This window comes from Littorina saxatilis, linkage group LG6 (genome assembly GCF_037325665.1).
Source record: "Littorina saxatilis isolate snail1 linkage group LG6, US_GU_Lsax_2.0, whole genome shotgun sequence".
Lineage (NCBI taxonomy): Eukaryota > Metazoa > Mollusca > Gastropoda > Littorinimorpha > Littorinidae > Littorina > Littorina saxatilis.
Genome location: NC_090250.1, coordinates 47,741,277 through 47,767,587, shown reverse-complemented (window position 1 = coordinate 47,767,587; position 26,311 = coordinate 47,741,277). Strand labels below are relative to the sequence as shown.

Genomic DNA, 26,311 nt, shown 5'->3' with positions numbered 1-26,311 from the left:
CACCAGGTAATGAGGAAAAGGGTATGGTGGGTCTTTCCTGTATACCATATTTTCTATCAAGTACACCAAATGCAACACCATTGCTGGTAAATACCTCTCACCTTGTCCTGCCACTATCCCACCCTCCTTTCTCTGTTCTTCAAATTCCACTTTTAACAGCACTTCCCCATGTTCTCCTTTCTCTCCAAACTACACAGTACCTTTAACCCCCCCCCCCCCCCCCCCGGCCCTATCTCCCTACCCTTTTCACACTGCTAGGAGCACCAGCTCCCTGGCCTTTCTTCTTACATACCTCCCTCCTCCCCCCCCCCCTCCCCCCCCCCCCCCACTCTGATAGCAACACCAGCCCACCTGCATGAGGACAAAGAGTCGCTCCTTGACGAACTGAATGCTGTGCTGCATGGAGGCGGACGTGTCGATCAGGATGTAGATCTCCTCCTCCACCACCGTGCCAAACAGAGCGCGACTGCCTTGCTGCAGCCAGTCCACCCTGCATACACAACACATCATATAGAGCTGATACTGATCCAACACTTGTCAACATGATAACAACCCTTACCGAAATCTAATGCATGTGTTCCCCGCTTCAGCCAGTCCACCCTGATTTCACAACACACAACATATACAAGCTGATCTCAATCCTGTCAATCAGAACGCACAACATACCGAGTTCATAATCCAACTCTGGTCAACATAATAACAATGCATGACTCCCTTACTTCAGCCAGTCAATCTTGCATAAAACACAACATATAGAGTTGATCCCAATCCAACTCTCGTCCACATTATAACAATGCATGACTCCACTCCACTCCGCCCCCCTCCCTCACTTAATCAAGCACATACGGAATACTATGCATAATCTTTAACCACATATTCATACAGAATACTGAATAGGAAGGATTATCAACTAATCACTGACCGAGCTGTTAACACTGACCTTTGCTGGATGCACTTCAGCGCCACCTGCATGCGCTGCTCGTAGTTTCGGTGAACCTCGGGGGTGACCTGCACGTGCACCGCGCGGCCATCTTTCCAGCGAACCACTGGGAACCGATCGCAGTAACGCGCGTTGATCAGCTTCTCGTGGCCAACCTGCACAAACAATGCGTTATAAATAAAGGTGAGAGGATAAAAATATGTACCAGTCAGTATTAGTGTGAGCATTCAAGTGCAAGCATATATTAATAATAATAATAATAATAATAAGAACATTTATATAGCGCTAAATCAAAAACTTTCGTTAAAAAGGCTTGCTCTAAGCGCTTGACATCTAAACTAAAACGTCATTCACACTCTTTACAATGATGTACAATTAGTATACAAACACTCACAAACACATTCACACACAGACACAGACAGACAGGCAGACAAACAGACAGACAGACACACACACACACACATAGGTATTGTCTTTTTGTAATTTTGTTTTAAGAGAGACTAGATTATGCGTCACAGCTACAATAACCAGAAGACTATCAAATTCCACGTTATCACAAAGCTCCTTATAATCACAAAACAGAGTATACTCACAGCGTCTGTTTGCTCTCCGTCAGGCCTCTCCAAGATCTCCACGACGCCGTCCTGGTGTTTGAAGGAGACGCCGCACAGCACGTCGTACAGGTTGAGCTTCCTGGCAGCCAGCCCGTAGATCTGCAGCCACTGCTTGGAGCTCATGTACTGCTCGTCCTTCTCCTCCGTCTCCGCCTTCTCCGACTTGGTGGACTGGTCTACACACACATAGACAGGCATATATCATTCACTAGTCTCAACACAGCCGGCCATAGCCTGCAATGCACAAGTCCATTCGACTGCTGTGCACGCCCAGAGAGACATGCATCATTCACAGGTCTCTACACACACAGGCACACGTTCGTCCATCCAACTGCTGTGCACACACAGAGAGGCACGTGTCAATTCGATTGGTATGTACACACAGACATACATCATTTACTAATATGCACACACACACACACAGCCACACATCAATTCCACTGATCTGCACACACAGACAGCCACATATCAATTCCATTGAAAGACACACACAGTCTGAGACTCGCATCAATTCGACTGATCTGCACACACACACACATAAATTCCACTGATATACACACACAGAGAAACACACATCGATTTCATTGCTATATACACACAGACAGGCACACATCATTCACCAATCTGCACAGAGAGAGGCATACATGATTTTCTTTTATTTTCATTTTCCATTTTTCATTTTCATTACTTTATTGTCCCATCGCTGGGAAATTCGGGTCGCTTCCTCCCAGTGGAAAGCTAGCAGCAACGGAGTCGCGCTACCCAAGTGTCTGCGTGTTTAGGTGTATTCAGCCACCTGCACTTATGGCATAATGACCAAGGTCTTTTACGTGCCATTGTGATGACACGGGGGTGGGACATGGCTTCCGTCTCTGGGTCTGCACATAAAGTTGACCCGTGTCCGTCCCGGCCCGAATTCGAACCTGCGACCTTTCGATCACAAGTCCAGTGCTCTACCAACTGAGCTACCGGGCCCCCTCTTTACCGCCTTGGGTTTTCTGTGCCAACCGTATAAGCCAAGTTCGGGATGAGATTGATGCGAACAGCGGCACTGTCGCTGACATTTAGAGTAACACCTGTCCAACCCACAAACTGGGGAAAAGAGCGTTCTCTTTAGCCACCATACTGGCAACACCTAGTGTCCGTTTTGTTGCTGATCTCAACTTTTCATGAAAAAGTGAGCTACATTAACAAGACTTCTTACTACTCATTATTCTCTTTCTAAGCAATAATTGTGAAACATAATACATGTATAAGGGTGTACTGAGGTTTTACTACAAACAGAACCAAGCAGTAAATGTCAGAGCAGAATGCAGGCAATATCAGGTTCAACACCACTCCATGCACTCACAGTATAGCTACTTTCTCCCTTTATGGCAGTCTAGGAGCAATAAATCTGTGCTGTCCAAGACTTCTAAGTGTTTCTTAAAAAAAAAGGGGGGGGGGGGGCGCTTCAAAGCCTGACAATTGTCTATACTTATTTTTAAGGGGGTTGGAGTACTAGACTTTCCCAAAAAACTCATATTTCTGATCTAATCTTAGTTATTACTGCCCCCCTTGGGCGGGGATGTAGCTCAGTCGGTAGCGCGCTGGATTTGTATCCAGTTAGCCACTGTCAGCGGGAGTTCGTCCCCACGTTCGGCGAGAGATTTATTTCTCAGAGTCAACTTTGTGTGCAGACTCTCCTCGGTGTCCGAACACCCCCGTGTGTACACGCAAGCACAAGACCAAGTGCGCACGAAAAAGATCCTGTAATCCATGTCAGAGTTCGGTGGGTTATAGAAACACGAAAATACCCAGCATGCTTCCTCCGAAAGCGGCGTATGGCTGCCTAAATGGCGGGGTAAAAACGGTCACACACGTAAAAGCCGTGGGAGTTTCAGCCCATGAACGAACAAACAAACAAACTGCCCTCCTTAAAGGTGCAGGTATGACAAGGTGTCTTCATATACCCTCTCCTCTACTGCATTCCTTCCTCCTCCTACCACCAAGCTTCTGGTCACATTTCACTCAACAGCACATTCCCAGTAGACAACAGACTGACACTGGTGTCAATTTAGTGAAATTTGATATATATACTGCTTGAAAAAAAAACCTGAAGAAATGAAATACCCACACATGCTGGTGAAATCTGGGTCAGCATGCCAATCAGACGACAATCATGTTTGTGAAACTCGCACACAGCATTGCTCACAATGTTTCCACAGCACTGAATTAAAGCCAGAAGTATCCTGCTCCACGCTGATCCAAAGCCACACACACCGTTCTCGTTTCAAAATTCATGGAAAAAACTACAGTACTGCAATCTCACATCAGTGTTTCTGATCAGTCATCCAGCCTGTTCCTATAAGCCAAAGAGAATGATAGTATAGTCTAAAACTTTCAACACCAAGAATCGTAGAACACGTGCACTGCCTGGTATCTCAGAGTGTCTGTTGCTTAGCAAGATCTTTGCTAGCATTTCCCAGTTCAACTGGACACTGGTACATGGTGTGAGTTACCATCGATTGTAGAAAAGACTGAAACAATTCTCAGCACTGACACAATCTCTGAACTTTACACCTCACAGATACGTTACTATCAGTAAAATCACTGTTCGACATCTCTGCCAACAGCAGACACAGGTAAACAACTAACCCAGGTGAAAACGCACCCACTTTCCCTTTCACTTCCACTTTTGCACAGAAAATGTCAGAAACACAAATTCACTCAGGACTGCAGGTAACAGACCAAGTTACCTGTCACAGATCAAAGCATCCCCTAGTTGTAGCGATGCAGTGACAGCGACCCACATGTGCAAATCATGTATGGAGCATGGAGATCCCAGGAAGACACGAAGTGACTGTTATTGTCAGACCAAGAAACCTGATACCAATCAAAGCGTCCCCTTTAGCTATAGTGAGGCTGTGTGTGTGTGTAGCATGCGAGACAAGCACGAAGAGACCAGGAGGGAAGGAAGTGAGGATCAAAGTATCCGCCAGCTATAATAGCACAGTGCAGGACACAAGACATGCAGCAAGAAACCAGCAATGAAGGGAGTAAGGATCAAAGTATCCGCCAGCTATAATAGCACAGTGCAGGACGCAAGACATGCAGCAAGAAACCAGCAATGAAGGGAGTAAGGATCAAAGTATCCGCCAGCTATAATAGCACAGTGCAGGACGCAAGACATGCAGCAAGAAACCAGCAATGAAGGGAGTGAGGAGGTGTAATCAATAAACAAAGCTCACCACAGACAGTGCCGCTGAGAACAATCAATAAGAAAGCTGTTCATCCCTCTAAGGTGAAGCTTTGCTTGGCATTACTGCTTTCCACAATCTCATCCTTCACTTGGCTTACACCTGGCTTTTGTCACCACGAGGAAAATCTGCTACCGTGGAGTATCATGCCAAAACCCTCTACAGTGGAACCCCCCTTTTAAGACCTCAACAAATCTGAGAAAATCAGGTCTTAAAAAGGAGGGAGTCTTGAAATGGGGGTACACTTACAGAGGCTATAAACAGCAAGTCTGAGAAAACAGGGTGTATAAGGGGAGGGAGGGGCGGGGAAGTAGCTCAGTCGGTAGCGCGCTGGATTTGTATCCAGTTGGCCGCTGTCAGCGTGAGTTCGTCCCCACGTTCGGCGAGAGATTTATTTCTCAGAGTCAACTTTGTGTGCAGACTCTCCTCGGTGTCCGAACACCCCCCCGTGTGTACACGCAAGCACAAGACCAAGTGCGCACGAAAAAGATCCTGTAATCCATGTCAGAGTTCGGTGGGTTATAGAAACACGAAAATACCCAGCATGCTTCCTCCGAAAGCGGCGTATGGCTGCCTAAATGGCGGGGTAAAAACGGTCATACACGTAAAAGCCGTGGGAGTTTCAGCCCATGAACGAACAAACAAACAAACAAAGGGGAGGGAGTCTTAAAAGGGAGTCTTACATTGGGGGCTCTTAAAAGGGAGCTTCCACTGTACTTGCTTTGGAGATAATGGCATCAACACCTGACTGATCTTCCGAATGTGTGGGGACATTGGTAACAATGCCACAACTCTGTGCAATTCAGTTTCTTTTTGGCAGGTCTATCTCTACAATAATGTATCTTTAAAAGCAATGAAAATGATTTTGACTGCCTTTCCTCCCCCTTTCAGTTTAAAAGCATGCTTAATACACAATGTCCCTGTTTATTCAAAAGAATGCTGTCAAACCACAGACTTACTTAAACCTTTGCTTCTCCCTTACATTTGGTTTCGCCCTGCATGCACTGTACTACTCTCGTTGTGTGAGTGTATGTGTGCATGGATGCCTGCATTGTATGTATGTATGTGTGTGTGTTGTGTGTGTGTGTGTGTGTGTGTGTGTGTGTGTGTGTGTGTGTGTGTGTGTGTGTGTGTGTGTGTGTGTGTGTGTGTGTGTGTGTGTGTGTGACAGCCTGGTTTACCTTCAAACTTCTCACATCTGTTGGACCCTGGGGGTTCAGGTGTGCGTTCAATCAGGACCTCACTCACCTGTCATAGACCTGGCTGGTTCAGGTGTGCATTCAATCAACACCTGTCTTAGACCTGGTGGATTAATGTGTGCGTTCAGTCAGGACGTCACTCACCTGTTATAGACCTGGCGGGTTCAGGTGTTCGTTCAATCATGATCTCCAGCTGCTGCAGGTTGGTGCGTGCCTCCTCCATCTCCTCGTAGAGACGCACCACGTCGTCCCTGACCCCCGCCCCAGGAGGGATGCCCCCAAACGTGCGGCGCTTCAGCAGGATGTTGGCCTTGCTGGTCAGCGGGTCAGTGGGCAGCGGCTCGTACGCGTCCATCTCCATCACCACAGCATAAGCGTGAAACCTGACCAAAACACAGGGGGAGGGAAGAAGTTCATATAGACTCCTTGCAGACACAAGCGGGTTCAAGGTTCCGACACATGCAAAAACACACGGTTCATACAGGGTGACCCAAAAAAAAAGAGTACCCAAACAAAACGTCATAAATTGAACAAAAATAAAGCAATCTTCATAAAATTTATTTACACACACAAGTAGCCTCTGCATGATTTCAACAAAAATGTTAGCGTTCTAGCTTGTCTTTCAGGAAAGTTATGCTCATTCTACAGAACATGCTCCAAATGGCCTCCCCCGGATTTAAATCCCCCAGATTTCTATCTTTGGGGGTTCCTGAAAGACAACGTCTACAGAATCGCAGAACTCAAGTGAGCCATCACAACAACCATTCGCGGAATCTCGCGACAGGAGTGTGTGCGGGTGATTGATAACTTTGCGCGGCGAGTTCAAGTTTGCCTGAATCGGCGCGGAGGCCATTTGGAGCATGTTCTGGAGAATGAGCATAACTTTCCTGAAAGACAAGCTAGAACGCTAAAATATTTTGTGCAAATCATGCAGAGGCTACTTGTGTGCAGGGATGTTGCTACAAATCCATACCTATAGGACAAATGTCCTGAGTTCTTCAGCATCAATAGGACATTTGACCGCTTTCAGAAAGTCTAATAGGACATTATGATTTTGCGCCAAACAGCTTATAGCACATTACATGGAATTGTTCCAAAGTCATGCGCCCACACACACAAGGCGCACACACACACACACCCACGCGCGTGCGCTGTAGAACACACACATAATATAGTAAATACATCAACACAGTGTGCGTATAATGTTGTATTTGTTTAGTTTCAAAGAAACCACAAAAAAGAAACCAACATGAACAACTTCAGAGCTCTTACTTTGATTACAAACTGCATGATTTGGATAAAAGTTGAAAAACAAAATGATCGGTTTGATCTATTGCTGATCTTTTGCAGGCTTTAGGGGTTTTTTCAGGGGCATAATTCAGTGCTTCGTCTCGTATCGAAAACAAAAGCAGACGACAAATTTAGTCAGTTGGAGTTGTCTCCCGTACTCCTGTAGCATGCACTGATCTGCGCGCGGTTATACCCAAACGGCGCATACCGCAAACGGTTCGGGAATTGCCGACAAAAGAAAAGATCCGCACTGGCGCGGCACTGGCAACTCCAGTGTCAGCTGAACACGAGAGCGTTCGGTCTTTTAGAAGATTTGTATCTTGAAATGAAAATTAACGAATATCGCGCTGTCCGAAAGAATGGAGTACATATCGGACAATGACCACGCTCAGGCTAAAACGATAGGACATTTGACCGACATGCGGCAATGTGAATCGGACATTTGGGGATTTTTATCGATAAATGTCCGATGTCCGACGCCTAACGACATCCCTGTGTGTGTGTAAATAAATTTTATGAAGATTGCTTTATTTTTGTTCAATTTATGACGTTTTGTTTGGGTACTCTTTTTTTTGGGTCACCCTGTACTTAGAACATATCACAATCCAGATACTGCGTAAGCAAATTGTACAGTGCCCACACAAGTCAAAACCACTTGATGTTTCAGGCTTTATGCATACAATGAAAGAAAATGTTTTTAAAATGATGAATGAAGGGGCGCACGGACAACTCTCTGAACTACACAGTGAGCTGCCCACATAACGGTACCTTAAAAATATCCTTTCCTTCTCATGTACACCATCCTGTGAACCAGTAAAGATGTGCCCAGGCTTAAACTCTCACATGGGATAAAAGTATCTTTTCACTTTGAGGCATACCAAGAATCAAAACTGGAATGTTGTGTGTGTGCTGAATTACGTTTGCAGATTGACAAAGGTGTGTTTTCTTTGTGCTTAATATTATTTTGTTTGGACCTAGCTATTGATGTGTACATTGTTGTTAAACAGTTGTTTGTTTACCAGGGTTTGCTAGTGTGTGATAGGGTTCGTGTCCGTCTGAAGATGTTAGTTTCTTTGTTAGTCCTGTGTTGAGAACTCTTCGACAAGCGCTTAGAACTGTACATACGGAATACGCGCTATATAAGCTTCATATTGATTGATTGAGCTATGAAACTGATTCAACAAAAATGTCTGACTCTGCACAGGAAACAGCCAGACTGTGGATTATCTGGTGTGTGTCCAAGCGAACGGATGCTCTTATTCTCTGTTTGTTTGTTTGTTTGTTTGTTTGCTTAACGCCCAGCCGACCACGAAGGGCCATATCAGGGCGGTGCTGCTTTGACATATAACGTGCGCCACACACAAGACAGAAGTCGCAGCACAGGCTTCATGTCTCACCCAGTCACATTATTCTGACACCGGACCAACCAGTCCTAGCACTAACCCCATAATGCCAGACGCCAGGCGGAGCAGCCACTAGATTGCCAATTTTAAAGTCTTAGGTATGACCCGGCCGGGGTTCGAACCCACGACCTCCCGATCACGGGGCGAACGCCTTACCACTAGGCCAACCGTGCCGGTCTCTTATTCTCTGTAGAAGCCTGGAAAGATCTATGGTACAGTGGAACCCCTTTTATAAGATACCCCATCCTCCTCCCACTCTTTTCAGTTTTTTAAAATTTTTTTTTAGCTTTTCCACACGTAGTGTCTGCAAATTTCCCCCTGTTTTAAGACTCCCTCCCAATTAAGGCCCGATGTTATCCAAATTTTTGTTTCAGTCTCACATGGGGTGTTCCACTGTAATGAATAAACTGGTCGACAAGAGAATGAAGGTATGACTACAACATTGCCATGTGCTAAGGGACTGACCTGCCGCCAGTGACTGTGGCAAAGTTGCGAAGGAACTTGATGGTGTCGGAGCTGTCACAGTTGAAGGACACCACGTGCACCGGGATCTTACGCTTCACGCTCTTTACCTGAAACACAACATGTTTGATACATCGTCACAAACAGCAAAGGCACATATGCATGACCACACACACACACATACACACATACCCGTTATAAACACACACACAAACGAAAAACACAAAATGAAAGAACCAGCAAGGGTGCAGACACACACACACTGTCAGTTTACGTTTTGCAATATGCAATACTTATAGCACCAGCTTGTAAATATATATGGACATTGTCAGAAAAGAAAAACACAAAATGTAGGCAATATCACACCGATACACACACACAAAACCCAACCTGTATGCCTCACAATCAGGAACGGCACACAAAGACACACAAAACCCAACCTGTATGCCTTACAATCAGGAACGGCACACAAAGACACACAAAACCCAACCTGTATGCCTTACAATCAGGAACGGCACACAAAGACACACAAAACCCAACCTGTATGCCTTACAATCAGGAACGGCACACAAAGACACACAAAACCCAACCTGTATGCCTTACAATCAGGAACGGCACACAAAGACACACAAAACCCAACCTGTATGCCTCACAATCAGGAACGGCACACAAAGACACACAAAACCCAACCTGTATGCCTCACAATCAGGAACGGCACACAAAGACACACAAAACCCAACCTGTATGCCTCACAATCAGGAACGGCACACAAAGACACACAAAACCACTGACACACACACTCACAAGTCAGAAAAGGAAACACACAATGTAAACATTACTTACAGCCGGGGCACAGAACCAGATACACACAAACATGCATACAACCCCATCAGAAAAGAAAAATCCAGTACTCTGAAATGTTTAATCACGATTCAGAACTGTGAAAGAGAATAATTATGTAGACCAAGGGAGGTAACCAGACTAATGCGGGCAACATCTTGTGTTGCCAGCCAAAACAATGCAGGCAACAATATAGATGAGACCCAGGAGTGCATGAGTGGGGGTGTGTATGTATATGTGTGTCTGTGTGTGTCTGTGTGTGTGTGTGTGTGTCTGTGTGTGTGCCTGTGTGTGTCAGTGTGTGTGTGTGTCTGTGTGTGTGTGTGTCTGCATGTGTGTGTGTCTGTGTGTGTGTGTGCGTGTGCGTCTGTGTGTGTCTGTGTCTCTGTGTGTGGGAGGTGGGGTGGGGTAATGCAACACTACCTTTTCTAGCAGTATCTGTCTGCAACAGTCGATGGAAGTTCCCTCCGTGAACAGGTACACTGCTTCATTCTGCAAAAGCGGAAGAAAAGAACATCAGCAACATTTACATACAATGATTCAGGATAAGGATAAGGATTTTATATAAGTTACCCTCATAGAAATTCGGGCTGCTTTCTCCCTGGGGAATGCGAGCTGCCGTACAGTACGGCGCTACCCTTTTTATATTTAGTCAAGTTTTGACTAAATATTTTAACATCGAGGGGGAATCGAAACGAGGGTCGTGGTGTATGTGCGTGTGTCTGTGTGTGTGTCTGTGTGTGTGTGTAGAGCGATTCAGACAAAACTACTGGACCGATCTTTATGAAATTTGACATGAGAGTTCCTGGGTATGAAATCCCCGAACGTTTTTTTCATTTTTTTGATAAATGTCTTTGATGACGTCATATCCGGCTTTTCGTGAAAGTTGAGGCGGCACTGTCACGCCCTCATTTTTCAACCAAATTGGTTCAAATTTTGGTCAAGTAATCTTCGACGAAGCCCGGGGTTCGGTATTGCATTTTAGCTTGGTGGCTTAAAAATTAATTAATGACTTTGGTCATTAAAAATCGGAAAATTGTAAAAAAAAATAAAAATTTATAAAACGATCCAAATTTACGTTTATCTTATTCTCCATCATTTGCTGATTCCAAAAACATATAAATATGTTATATTCGGATTAAAAACAAGCTCTGAAAATTAAATATATAAAAATTATTATCAAAATTAAATTGTCGAAATCAATTTAAAAACCCTTTCATCTTATTCCTTGTCGGTTCCTGATTCCAAAAACATATAGATATGATATGTTTGGATTAAAAACACGCTCAGAAAGTTAAAACAAAGAGAGGTACAGAAAAGCGTGCTATCCTTCTTAGCGCAACTACTACCCCGCTCTTCTTGTCAATTTCACTGCCTTTGCCATGAGCGGTGGCCTGACGATGCTACGAGTAAAATGGCATTGCGTTTCATTCTGTGAGTTCGACAGCTACTTGACTAAATATTGTATTTTCGCCTTACGCGACTTGTTACATTTAGTCAAGTTTTGACTAAATGTTTTAAAGTGTAACTAAACAAGCAAAAAGGAAAAACATCGTTCAGCAACCTTTACACTTTGATATGAAGAAGGGCCTCATATACTGTCGAACTGCGAAATTTTTTTTTTTTTCTCTCACTCGGACACTGTTTGACGGACATGTGAAGTGCGCGCCAGGAACGACAATCTTCTTAGTTTACCTGATTAATGCCCTTAATTTTTGGTTCTGGTACTTTCAGTTCCGGCTGTTGTCATCAATCTACCAAAATAAAAGATCAAACGGAGTTTTCGATTTTTATTTCATGGTTCAGAAAAATATTGCTTATTTTCTGAAGTCAACCGTTTTAGCGAATCTTTCTTTGATTCTTAAAAGTTATTTCAGATTTTTGAAAAATAGTTAACGGTTAGTAATTACCAATATATCGTAAACAAACATATCGATAGGTTTTGGTAAGAAGACACAAGTGCGATGAATGTGGTACCAGTATTTTTGTGGTAAGTAAGGATGCATTTCTTTGCTGTAAGCACATTTACAATGCACATTTAATCTGTTTAGCAACATAAACGAAAGCATAGTACAGTGCCGCTTGTTTGTGGTCTATCTTTTCGCGGCAGATGCGTAACAATTAGGGTCTCAGTTGGGAAAAGCTGCTCGGAACCAGAGCAGATTTGGCTTGGGTTCTTTGAGTGTGAATGATCGACGAGTGGCTTGACATTTTTAACGAATCATTACTGTAGCCTACTTGAAACCATCATCTGTTTCTGAATTTGTCATCAGTTATGATTGAGCAGTCTCATAGGAATCGTCCATAAAATGTTAAACCGAAAAAGGGCAGACGATTCTGAATCACACAGGCTGCTGTACAAAATCAGATCTAAAACGATATTTTGAACTGCGACGTCTGCGTAAATGCCCTGTAACAAAATACCTTGTCCTGGTCATGTGTATACACATCAGCTTCTATTGGGAAGATCAGTATTTTATATTAATCACAAATACAAGATTAGAAATAGTTCTGAAGATCGCCTTTGATTTCAGTTTCAGCGGCAAACTAGCAGATCTGTCCAAACCGCCACCGTTTCATGGTTGAAACTTGAATAATCCCAAATAGATCTGAGTGGGGGTAAGTTTTATAGTATTTCAATTTTTTACGCCAGTTTTATTTAAAGATAATGTAGTGGATGTCTCTGGTGAAGACTACAGTTATATGAATTTTTTGTTGTAATATTAAAATGATTGTTCTTTATTTACACAATTGAATAATTTGTATTTATTTGTTTGCAGATGACGGCATACTGAGTGCTCCAAGAACATACGCCTGCTGGCATTTTGTGTCTTTTCTGAAGACGTCGAGGCAAGCAGAAGTCACGGTCCTGGCCACACACACACAATGACATGAACAAGAAATGATATTTTTTCATGGGCATATCCAGTATTAAAACTTTATTACCATGCAAACGCAACGATTAGAATTTAGAGAAGGTCATCGGTCACACACACACACACACACACACACACTGGGTCGATCCGGAGGGTGTTCCGGGGTTTCCGGACCACTTAGGAGCCGGCCTTTGTATTCTAAGTGACGATTTTGGAAAGAAGTTGGCTCAGGTTGCGCCAGATCGATCAATTGTCCTTGTTGTGATTCAAATTTTTCTTCTTAATATATTTACTTTTTTGGAAGGTGTATTAGGGGATGTTTCTTGGCTCAGATTGATCCATTTTCCTTGTTTTTATCAACATTTGTCGGACCCCCCCAAGGAGGTTGAACGCTTCGCGTCTTCAACTAAACGCTTCGCGTCGTCAAATTGTCCCTAAAAGACATTTGGAAACTCCCCCTTAAAAATGATGTGATCCGCCCCTGCACACACACAAACACACACAAATAGAGAAGTAATAAATGGATACAGTTTTTCTTTATTGACTCACATGCGAAGCAAAAGTGAGTCTATGTACTCACCCGAGTCGTCCGGACGTCCGGACGTCCGTCCGGAAAACTTTAACGTTGGATATTTCTTGGACACTATTCAGTCTATCAGTACCAAATTTGGCAAGATGGTGTATGATGACAAGGCCCCAAAAAACATACATAGCATCTTGACCTTGCTTCAAGGTCAAGGTCGCAGGGGCCATAAATGTTGCCTAAAAAACAGCTATTTTTCACATTTTTCCCATTTTCTCTGAAGTTTTTGAGATTCAATACCTCACCTATATATGATATATAGGGCAACGTAAGCCCCATCTTTTGATACCAGTTTGGTTTACCTTGCTTCAAGGTCAAGGTCACAGGATCTCTTCAAAGTTGGATTGTATACATATTTTGAAGTGACCTTGACCCTGAACTATGGAAGATAACTGTTTCAAACTTAAAAATTATGTGGGGCACATGTTATGCTTTCATCATGAGACACATTTGGTCACATATGATCAAGGTCAAGGTCACTTTGACCCTTATGAAATGTGACCAAAATAAGGTAGTGAACCACTAAAAGTGACCATATCTCATGGTAGAAAGAGCCAATAAGCACCATTGTACTTCCTATGTCTTGAATTAACAGCTTTGTGTTGCATGACCTTGACCTTGGGTCAAGGTCACATGTATTTTGGTAGGAAAAATGTGTAAAGCATGTGAGTCGTATGGGCTTTGCCCTTCTTGTTTAAATTACAATCAGATGTGGTCGTAGAACAGGCACTGTAAACAAAACCTAGCATGATATACCACTTGTGTGATGTTTCGGTCAATATCTTTATTTTCCTTTCAGAAATACATTGGCGTTTTGAATGTCAAGGGAAGTGATACAAATGCTGCAGCGGGCTATCAAGAACGCGAAGGCAAACAAGGTAAATACCTACTTCTGACATTAGTTTACTTATTAACTCTTTCTAAACTGGCCATTATCTCCCCAGTCTCTCCCCAGAAACTGGCCATTTGCATGGGTTTGCAAATAAATTCTCAAAAATAAACAAAACAAGATGCAGCCTTCAAACTCATAGGTTTTATTGTGAATATATTGCTAAAACATATGCCAAAGTTTGGTTTCATTGTTGTGAAAAAAAATAAAAATATGATGTCCAGAATTTATGGGTATATTTTACGCAATACGAAAAAGGGGGTATGTATTTTGACTTAGAAGCATTTTTTCTTATCAAGGCTCTGTTTGCAACAAAACTGTTTCTGTTTACTTGTATGAAGATTGTGCTTACACAAAAACATAACAAATACCAACTGATTTTCCATTTGGTGGTCATGTAAGCATCACACACCATGTGGTCGACATGCAGACCTGAACGGCCAGTGTATGGTGGCAGAGTTGGAAAATAGGAAAAGTCTTGATGCCAATCCTTCATCAAAAACCGAAGAAAATCGTCATTGTAATAAGTTTGCTTTATTCTAAATCAAACGACTAGGATAGATGACAGACACAACGACAAACACATTCAATTCTATGTAAAACATACACAATGCTCACGTTAACAAGCTGGCCATAACAATTGTCAAATTTTTTTATTCAAATAAATAACAACAATTAACAATATCTCATACAATGAATTAAATACAACTTATCGAGTACAACAAGCTAACTTTTTTAACGTTTTGTTCTTCGAACACTCACACAAAAATGCTTCTTATCTGTAACTGCCTATTAAAAATACTTTCCAACGGTAAAAAAGAATTTGTTTTTTTATATATACTAACGCACATCTTTCCGATTAAGATAATGTGGTTCAATTTATACATAGTTGCCTTTTTCACCATTACAAAATGCATACCAAATAAAACATCACTAACTTTCAAAACAATCTTAATTTCTAAAGTACGAAAAATAAATTCTTCAATAAACTTCCAGAATTTATATACAACCGGGCATTCAAAAAAGAAGTGTTCAATGAAATCAGTAACATCACAACAGTAATTACATTTATTAGTTTCCGTTACTTTCATTTTACACAGGAGAATGTTGGTCGGATAAATGTTGTGCATAATTTTCCAGTGTAAAACTCTTAATCTAGTCTCTTGTGTTGACTGATAGGCAACTATCCAAGATCGTTCATCAATTTCTACATTAAACTTTCTCTTCCAAAATCCTCCGGAACATGGTACATCTGTTTTCATATTAATAATCTCTTTCCTATATTCTCTGGCACTTAACACATTTTTGCCGTTAAACAGTGGTAAGGTAATACAAACATCATCAGTCATATTTACAACATTTTTCCTCATAAATAATGACACAGCAGCTTTTACAACATTATATTCAAGAATTCGGTTTGGCGAATATCCAATCAAATCACATATGTCTTGATATGATAATATGTCTCCCGAACATACAATGTCAGTTAATACCAATACACCTCGTTGTATCCAACTTTCAAAAATAAAACTTTGCCACTATACGTTATGCATGCATTATTCCATAATAAAGTCGGCCCGACTGTCCCACGATCGTAGTGGTTATTATCCAGCCAATATTTTAATACTGCTTTCCAAAAGTTCCTGTAGGTGGATTCTCTGTATACCTAAGACTTTAAAATTGGCAATCTTGTATACAGGGAATACCACAGGGTGTAGTTCCTGTAGCGTTTTGCTAATATCAATGAAAGTCACGTGATGCTTAGCGACATCGTTTGATGTTTTTCGATCTTTTTTTGATATTTCTTAGAAATTCGAGTATGGTTTGCAAGTTTTATTGAAAAACTGCACCCTGTGGGATTCCCTGTATACTAGATTGCCAATTTTAAAGTCTTAGGTATACAGGGAATCCACCTACAGGAACTCGACCTACAGAGAATCCCACTCTTTTGGTCGACATAGACCCCATCAGCCCTACTATAAGTGCAAGTGTTAAATGACGTATTTCCACAAAAGACTGCTTGCAGAGAATCATGTGATGCCAATGACAGGTAAGGACATGTGGTAATACATACTACGTTTTGGAACCAGGGAAAATGCAGCACAAATTATTTATCAACCAAATTGATTGACTTGTGCACCACGACAAAAGTTTTCTTTGATCCATAAAAGGTCTTTTGCCAGAAAAATTGCTCTGAACATCAAGTACCCTGCAAGTTGTCACACATTTACATTATTGAAATAAAAAGAAAACACACCAGTAACCAGGTTAGGTACGTTAATATCTATAATCAATATCTCGGCACGTTACTGCCTTCTTCGGGATGGTAAGCTGAACATTATTGAACAAAATAATCGGTTTAGATTGTATACTTTGATTCCTGAACGAAGAAGCAGAGGTACTGCATACAACTAGGACTGTAATATCAGCTTTTGCCTGAAACACACACACATACACTTATAAAATTAATGCAATGTCATTGTATGAAGCCAGAACAATCACTAACTTACATAGTTGGTCACACAATTACCCATCACTGAACAATAAATCGAAGTCGGGTGGATTCAATGACTAAAGCAGTAAAGGCTTTGAAAAAACCCTCATCACAAAACATCCCCCCCCCCCCCAAAAAAAAAAAAAATAAATAAATAAAATGAAATAAAACAGGTTGTGTATATAGCGCAGTAAACACCATGCAGGTACAAGCAAAGATTTGACAGTGATTATCCTTGTTTTATATAGCACACATTTTCTAGTTTTAATCTCTCTCTCTCTCTCTCTCTCTCTCTCTCTCTCTCTCTCTCTCTCTCTCTCTCTCTCTCTCTCTCTCTCTCTCTCTCTCTCTCTCTCTCTCTCTCTCTCTCTCTCTCTCTCTCTCTCTCTCTCTCTCTCTCTCTCTCTCTCTCTCTCTCTCTCTCTCTCTCTCTCTCTCTCTCTCTCTCTCTGGAAAGTAATTTATTGACCTGTGGGTTATTTGCGTTTGTATACACATTGGTGATTCGTAAACTATGTTGAAAGAGATTGTCAAACAATATTATATGGGGTGTCTTAAAAAAAATGTATATCAACAAAATCTGTCATTATTATCAGGCACACGGTTTTAACAAAGCTATGTCACGGAATGCAACATAAGTGGCTTAAAAAGTCGTGTTTTTGTGTGTGCAGGATATTCGCTAGGACAGGACCTCAAGCTGAACCAGCACAACAGCGATGCATTCTTCCATGGCTTCCACAAAAGTCTTTCACCTATAGCGGGCATTGCATACAGATAGTCCAAAGACATTTTTAAAAATTCTTTAGACCAATTATCCCTCTGTTCCCATGTTAAACATGGAATAATTCTGGACAAATGCGAGGACGTTAGCTTTTTTTTATTTTATTTTTTTTATCATTTTACTTATCATTAAAACTTGTTTAGATTTCGATTCGTAAACCATTTACAGTAATCCTTTGTTTTTTAACTTTGTTCATCTTACCACAGTCACTTCGTTGTTTAGATTTATCATTAAATTTGTTACCATTATGCAGGAAAAATGTAGAATAAAACCAGGAGAGCTTTCGGTAGAAGATATTTCCTGTGTCAAAAGTTAATGCTTATTCTGATTGATGGGTGCTCCAAACTAAGTTATTGTGACTGCCTTATTCGAATTCATTTCCAAGACAGGGCTGAGAAGTGGAGAAGCTTAGGAGAATATCGTAAAAATTGTCTGGGTGTTTATGCAAAACTTTCGAATATGTCAGATTTTACTTTGGAGATTTTAAATACTGTTAACTGACAGAAATGCTATAACTTCTACACCAATTGACTGGATAACTTCATATTCAGCATACTTAAACTTGATTTTATGCATGTGCAGTTCACAAAGTGGCAAATTTGTAGGTTAAATTATCTAACTTTTGCATCACCAATGACACCAACGCTTTCGTGTCTGAGGATTGCCCTGAACCTAGCTGTAACTGCATGCTTTCTTCAGGTCATCGATAGCCTGGGGGTTGAAGGGGATGTTTTTACATACTCAGACATTCAAAATAATCAAAAAGGTAAAAGCCTGGAGGGTTTAAATTAGGTAAAAATGGCTACCGCTCAATGTCAAAACTCGTTCTGTTTAGTCGACCCCCGAATTTGGAGAAAAAAATTAAAATTGCACATTAGTCAGACCATTCAATTTACAAAATTGCCACTTACTGGAAAGGCAGAACATAAACTGAAGTTAATGAATACCATATATAAAATAATTGGTTCAACAGATGCAGAAGTAATTTGCATGGTTGTGGGTGTCCTTTTTAGGGGGGGGTCAACCTTGTAGAAGAGACGATTTTCTTTAATTATCAATCCGTAATATATTGTTTGTTATGCATACAAGATTAACATTGACAAATACTTCAAGACTCCTCATTGATCTTAAGAAATGTTGTGGTTTTTTTTGTTACTGACTGATTCACTTTCTATTCACTTTACTCTACATAAGTCACGACAAGAAAAGCAAGGGAGGTAATTTCTTCGGAAGAGGTAATTCTCTCCCCTCAGAACGATTGTTGTAGTTTGTTTGATTTTGTTCCCTTCTAATAAGTATTATTTAAAATAGATCTTTACATCTTGATGTGAAAGGCGCAGTACCCCCCTCCCCCCAGGATGTTAAATTCTAGGTTGTGTCCATGTAAAATCCTGATCCTAGTCAAGATCCGAGTTGGTTTTTCATGCATCTGTGCCTCTTTATGCCACTCAATTAGACATACTTTGCAATCCATAATTGCACGAAACTAAGTTCAGGAAATACGTTGTTGTCGTGTTTTTAATATTACATAATGAAATAAAAAATGTCACAACTGGTTTCGTGTTGGGCTTTCTCTCTCTGTCTGAATCTCATAATTACTTCCTTCTGAGGCCTGAAATGTGTTGCAGGCATTGTTCAGCTTACATTTATTGTTACAATTTTTGTGGATATGTTATTAAGTGTGTCTGTGTTTCTATCATTCGTTATCAGTGTGGTTAAAAAAAAAAGCACACGTCAAAGTAATTTACCCTTCATCATTATCAAAACATGCAGATACAGGTAATAAATATTTGTGATACAATGTTTGTTTGTTGCGTTTTTTCTTTTTTTCAGAGCAAACACATCGTATTTGTTCAAACGTGTATATTCTGCACTTTCTAATACCCTGCATGGATCTCCAAATCAAGAATAATGAAAAGTCGTCAAATAGCCCTGCAGCACTCACACGAACATGATAGAAGCTTGCATGCATGCAGCCAGGCTCGCTGTCTTCGGCTAAAAGAGCTTACCGTTGGATCTTCGCTCAGACAAATGTAGCTGTCTTGTCCACTTGCTCCTGTCGCATAGATCTGCAATGAGTGCAACATCATCTTTGATTAATAAGTCTGAGGCACAGACAAACACACACGCGCGCACATTTGCGAGAGAATGCACGTCAGTCTATTCAATCAAACAGTATAAAAACATACCACAGACGTGGTGGTGGAAACTGGACATTCGCCGTATAACAAAATTAAGAGATTCATTTGTGTGTGTATGTTTAATCAAAAGTTCATCTTGCGCACATTCAGTCTGTATTGTAACAGGACCCATCCCGTAAAAACTTCGAACAGATCTATTAAATTCTGAAATCCTTGACAAGTTTTTTTTCCATCAAAAAATCAGCCAGTACACGCATCTACCCCCTTACACGACAATACATATGTGGCGAAAAAAGGAATCGAGAGTGGGGGAACAAGGAATAAATTAGATCCAGAAATAATTCCACTTCATCATTCCAAAATTCAAGTGTGAAGTGATCAGATACTGTGGTAAAGATACGTGCTTAGTATCACAACTGAAAATACAAGCCCTAGGGTTTTAAATCAAGGAAACAATTAAAGTTAAGGAAAGATCAACAGAAATGTCGAGAACATGTAAAATATTGTACTTACAATCCGTTTCAGCATGCTCTTCGAATAATAATCTCCCAGTCAGCCTCGTGCTTACGACTTCGACAGGATGTTGCCTCTCACGCTGAGCCAGTACATTTGGAGTGTATTCAAAGGCCAGAGATGCAGTATACAAGCACATTAGTTAGATCCAATTCATTTACATTGCTACCTTGCACAATTTATGGCTATTTCTGTTAGTAACATCACACATGTGGCAAGCAGTGCTTGTTGCCGACTCTGCTGGGACAGGCAGCAGACGATTTTATTTAGGAACCAAATTCTGATTGGTTAAAACATAAAACCGGAACTCAAAGTACCACTTGTTCTTTGGAAGTATCAAATCAAGAACAGATAAGCAGGTAAATCTGAAATGGGTTCAACACTTTTAAAAAATCGTAGTAAATCAGAAAACACAGTAAACGTTGGAAAAATCGTCCAGTATCGCTTCTACAGGTCTATACTTGGACAAAACATAAAGCAATTCAGTAAAGCTGACACTTCAAAATGTCTGTTTAGTTACACTTTAACGTAGAGGGGGAATCGAGATGAGGGTGTGGTGTATGTGTGTGTATGTGTGTGTATGTGTGTGTGTGTGTGTGCGTGTGTCTGTCTGTGCGTGTGTGTGTGTGTGTGTGTCTGTGGTGTATGTGTGTCTGTGTGTGTGTCTGTGCGTGTGTGTGTGTGTGTAGAGCGATTCAGAGTAAACTACTGGACCGATCTTTATGAAATTTTACATGAGAGTTCCCGGGATTGATATCCCCGAATGTTTTTTTCTTTTTTTCGATAAATGTCTTTTTTGACGTCATATCCGGCTTTTTGTAAAAGTTGAGGCGGCACTGTCACACCCTCATTTTTCAATCAAATTGATTGAAATTTTGGCCAAGCAATCTTCGACGAAGGCCGGACTTCGGTATTGCATTTCAGCTTGGTGGCTTAAAAATTAATTAATGACTTTGTTTTTTTATAAAACGATCCAAATTTACGTTCATCTTATTCTTTATCATGTTCTGATTCCAAAAACATATAAATATGTTATATTTGGATTAAAAACAAGCTCTGAAAATTAAAAATATAAAAATTATGATCAAAATTAAATTTTCAAAATCGATTTAAAAACAATTTCATCTTATTCCTTGTCGGTTCCTGATTCCAAAAACATATAGATATGATATTTTTGGATTAAGAACACGCTCAGAAAGTTAAAACGAAGAGAGGTACAGTAAAGCGTGCTAAGAAGCACAGCGCAACCGCTACCGCGCCAAACAGGCTCGTCACTTTCACTGCGTTTTGCACTAGCGGCGGACTACGTTCAGTTTCATTCTGTGAGTTCGACAGCTTGACTAAATGTTGTTATTTTGCCTTACGCGACTTGTTTTCCCTTCTTTTTCTTGCATGCCTGTATTCATGTTTCCAAGCCCTGAGACTTTCGCTTTTATCTTGGGTTCTTTATCATGCGCATGCGTGCACACGGGGATGTTCGGACACCGAGATGAGTGCACAAAGTTGACTTTGGGAAATAAATCCCTTGCCGAACGTGGGGATCGAACCCACGATAGGGACAACTGGTTTTGAAACCAGTGCCACTAATGACTGTGCTATTTCCTCGCCCCACAGGCAAAAGGAAGCAGACAGATAAAGAGGGAGTTATGCAGACAGAGGTAGGTAGGCACAAGGATACAGACAGACAGAGAGTGGGATCCACAGGCCTGAAAGTGGCGAGTATTTTACTCGCCATGGCGAGTAGAAACATGTAACTGGCAAGTAGAAATGTTCATCTACTCACCAAATGCGATTAAAGTTGCTGAAACAAATTGTTGGTTTGGCTAGTAAAGTTTGCTCTCTGGCTAGTATATGTTCAGAATTACTAGCCAAAGGCGAGTAAACCATTTGTTGGACTTTCAGGGCTGATCCATACAAACAGAGAGGGATCCATACAGACAGAGAGAGGGATCCATACAGACAGAGAGAGGTAGGCAGAAGGATGCAGACTAGCAGACTGACGTGATTGTCCATCATGGCCGTGAGGACAGCCTCTGCGCAGGCAGTGCTAGAGACAGAAGCCAGACGATCGAGCGCCCAAATCCACTGGATAGCGTTCTCCAGTGTGTCGTGAGACAGAGGGATGCACTCACTGTTGTACAGCTGTATGTCCTCTGCTGCCCTGTTGATACACACACGAATACTGTTGACCCTGTTTTATAACCACCACGCAAGAGGCTCACCGACCTAAGTGGTCATTATTGGGAGCTGTTAGCTATGGACAGTTTCTCACGGATACATTGGGATGGTCATTACGGACATGTGGTCGTCATTGAGATGTGGTGGCCAGGGCAGGTTAGAATGTACTTCAGGAATTCATCTCAGTAATGATCTGATACTTCACAATACAATTTGCGTCTATTAATTTCCCGAGAGAGGGATCCATACAAACAGGGGTAGGTAGGCAGAAGGATGCAGACAGAGAGAGAGAGAGGGACTCATACAAACATACAAATTGCATGCAATATAATAGGTTAAGAACAAAGACATCTTGACAGTTTTTCAAACACTTCAAAACTGTGGCCATCTGTGACTCTTCTTCCCCAAATACTGCTGAATGTGGTAAGGCACAGAACCTGTTAACTGCCCTAATAATGCTGAACTTGGTGAAAAGATAAAAAATATTCTTTGCCTGGTAACATGTTGAAACTGTTCCCTCACCCAATAAGGTTAAACTTGGTAACATGTTGAAACTATTCCCTCACCTAATAAGGTTGAACTTGGTAACATGTTGAAACTGTTCCCTCGCCTAATAAGGTTAAACTTGGTAACATGTTGAAACTGTTCCCTCACCTAATAAGGTTGAACTTGGTAACATGTTGAAACTGTTCCCTCGCCTAATAAGGTTAAACTTGGTAACATGTTGAAACTGTTCCCTCACCTAATAAGGTTGAACTTGGTGACATGCTGGAACTGTTCTCGCAGGACACGCTGCAGGGCAGAGCGGTACTGGTGGAACTGTTCGGGGGACATGTTGCGCACGTCCATCACTATGGTAACAGCCTTCTCCTCCACCACGCCGAAGATGCGACGACTCTCCGAGGTCAGCCATTCCAGACGCCGCTGGTACAATGTCAAGGCCTGCGTCAGTCGCTTCTTCAGCTGTGCCAGCTTGTCACGACTACATGTTATCTGCAACAGAACGCCCGTCTGCTTATTTCTTATCGTCACTTGCTGATCATGTATAACACAAAGTCTGTCAGCTTATTTCTTGCCACAACTGCGTGTTATCCGTCTGTAACACAAAATCTTCTTGCTTAATTTTTACCTCAAAACCAGACTGACTGATATTGCCTGGAATGCCGAAAAACCATGCTTATGGACAATTATCAGAATACTGCTAAACCAAAAGGTTCATCAGGCCCTGACCATTTCAGCTTATGCATTAGTCCACTGGTCAGTTTCATCTAACGACTTCAAATGGAGCATTTTAAAACATAACTTTCAGTCTGTGTGTATAGTAAAGATGGGATGAGATATCACCGTCTGGTAATGAATTCGCTGCACATTGACATACTGTCATAAAATATCTATTGAATCAATCAAAATACTTAAACATTCCTGCACAAAATCAACCAATTACCAAGCCTTAAAGCGGGCATGGCAGTGCACAGATAGGCCAGAGAAACAAAATGACCAATGGTTGTACTTACGTTGAAGGTCTTGCCGTCAGGACCGAAGATCTGTTGAAACAGCCCCTGGCTGTAGCGTGAACTGACTGGCCGCTTCAAAGTCGGGTCAAAGTCTGAAACAGTCAAACTGAACAATCAAGTGTCTGTGCTTTTCTGCTGTTGTTGTGTTCTTCTAAAGCACTGTGTTTGGTATTTTTATTTTGTTTCTGCTAATGTCATATTATGAAGCAGTAAATCTTGACATGATTTAAACAAAAGCTCACACCTATTCTGCTGGTGTTGTTGTACTTTTGTTCTGTTATACTTGTATAAAAAAAAAAATTGAGAGCTGTGCTTGGTCATTCAGGCTGCAATATTAACATGGAAGCATGCAATCAACAAATTCACAAAGGTCCCTCTGATAATTTACTTCCAAAATCAAGATATTCACACGGTTGAATAACTTGCCAAGCACACCTTGTGGTCTATCTGTACCTAGCTGTACACAGGGAACATCAAATACAAGAAGGCTACCATCATCCATTGTACATGCACATCTGCCAGTAAATGTATTTGTCATCATATACCTGTACTTAGGCACTAGACTACACTTCTACCTTTTGCATACAAGTCCATCAGGAAGATTTTGGGATCAATTTAAAAATGTATGTCATTTTATGTGGCTACTGTGACAGACCGATAGACAGACAGACAAACAGTTACACACACACATATAGGGAGATCAAACACACACACATAGAGGGAGATTTGCTGTTGAATACTAAAAAGCCAATGGCAAGTATTCTTTTGTCTATGGTGAGGCAGACAGACAGACAGACAGACAGACAGACAGACAGACACACACACAGACTGACCGTCAGCCAGTTTAAATCCGATGGCGGGCAGAATCTGATCCATGGTGAGGCGGTACTTGTGGAGGCCGTAGCTCTGGAGCCATTTCTTGGTGGACACCAGGGGCCGCACGTCCAACTCCCATTCTTTAGGCGGTGATGTCTGCACGTCGATATCCTCCGCCGCCCCGACATCCTTCTGCCGCCCTCCTTGCAGCGCGTTGGACTCCCCGCTCTTGTGGCTGATGTCAAAGCTCACCGCTGTATCAAGACATTAACACAGTGTGTTAGTGGCAGTTGTAGCATCAACACAAGAACAGCAACAATGGGTATTCTTGTGGTTGATGTCAAAGCTAATGATGTATCAACTCAACAACACAGTGTGAAATATTAGAGTACATGACAGGCCACTCTCATGGCTGATGTCAAAGCTCACAGCCCTATCAAGACAACAACAAAGTATATTTAGACGTTGGACAAAAAATTAATGGCCTAAGCAATAACTACCTTTCTTGTGGTAGACATCAAATCTCACTACTGTATCAACAAAACCACACAATTAAAGATGTTAGACAGGAATACATGGCTGCAGCATCAAGATCTCTTAGTGAGGAATGCATGGCTGTAGCATCAAGACCCCAGGTCACTGTCAGTTGTAAGCTGCATCATCCTTATCAAAGACATGATCGAGTGCAACTATGTGGTACAGCAATCACACACATTTTTATCATAACATTAACAACATCATGGTAACAAACAGACAACACTGTACATTACATCATGCTTTTATCCCTTTAAAATAACTTCGTACCAAACAACTGTACAGTGGATCCACACTTTTAAGACCTCCAAAAAATATCCGAGAAAATCAGGTCTTAAAAAGGAGTGAGACTTAAAAATAAAGGGGGCATTTTACAGAGGTTATGAGCAGTCAGAACACTGAGAAAACAGGACCTTAAATTAAAATAGAGGGAGTCTTAGGCCTAAAACAAAAAAATAGGTGTGGTTACGGTAACCCGACCTACCCTATTTTTAGGGGCCGACCCTATAACTTTTTATCACATTTGTCAAAACAAACACACAAAAAACAAGAAAACGAGTGCAGAAAATGCAATGAAAGCGAAAGCGCTCGAGTCGCACACTTATTTCCCTGTCAAGTAGGTTTAATTTGTACACATTAGAAAAAAAAGTTTAAAAAATAAAAAGTGATTGCCTACCTTCCTACCCTATTTTTTGGGGCTATATGTTACCGTAACCACACCTTTTTTTTTTTTGGCCTTATAGCCAGGGTCTTAAAAGGGAGTTCCACAGTGTTCAAAACTGATTTAAAGCAGTAAGAAACTTACTCTTCTTAGCAACAGTTCTTCTCCTTGGCTGGCTAGTAATCATACAGGATTTCATTCCAGACATATAAAGACTATACTGTTCTGTCTATAGACCTGTACCTTCACAGTAACAAATTTCTGACGACACCATGTGTCCACAGAGTCACACTACAAGACAGAAACTGACAGAATGAAGAGTAAGTGAAACCAGCGTTTCACGG

The 26,311-nt window shown here is 41.4% G+C and overlaps 1 protein-coding gene across 4 annotated transcripts in view; it reads right to left on the bottom strand.

Annotated features, from left to right (window-relative positions):
* Nucleotides 1–26,311, bottom strand: part of LOC138969384 (von Willebrand factor A domain-containing protein 3B-like) — a 95,547-nt gene that overhangs the window by 60,231 nt on the left and 9,005 nt on the right. For 3 of the 4 annotated variants that reach the window (XM_070342162.1, XM_070342164.1, XM_070342163.1), the window contains 10 exons: nucleotides 24,790–25,026; nucleotides 23,957–24,048; nucleotides 23,185–23,435; nucleotides 22,266–22,425; nucleotides 10,411–10,479; nucleotides 9,151–9,257; nucleotides 6,137–6,375; nucleotides 1,534–1,730; nucleotides 941–1,095; nucleotides 352–490 (listed from right to left, as the gene is read on the bottom strand). In XM_070342162.1, the coding sequence (XP_070198263.1) occupies nucleotides 352–490; nucleotides 941–1,095; nucleotides 1,534–1,730; nucleotides 6,137–6,375; nucleotides 9,151–9,257; nucleotides 10,411–10,479; nucleotides 22,266–22,425; nucleotides 23,185–23,435; nucleotides 23,957–24,048; nucleotides 24,790–25,026 (1,646 nt within the window). Of the gene's footprint in view, nucleotides 1–351; nucleotides 491–940; nucleotides 1,096–1,533; nucleotides 1,731–6,136; nucleotides 6,376–9,150; nucleotides 9,258–10,410; nucleotides 10,480–22,265; nucleotides 22,426–23,008; nucleotides 23,023–23,184; nucleotides 23,436–23,956; nucleotides 24,049–24,789; nucleotides 25,027–26,311 lie in introns of those variants that run through there. The other variant, XM_070342165.1, reaches the window with a different exon arrangement.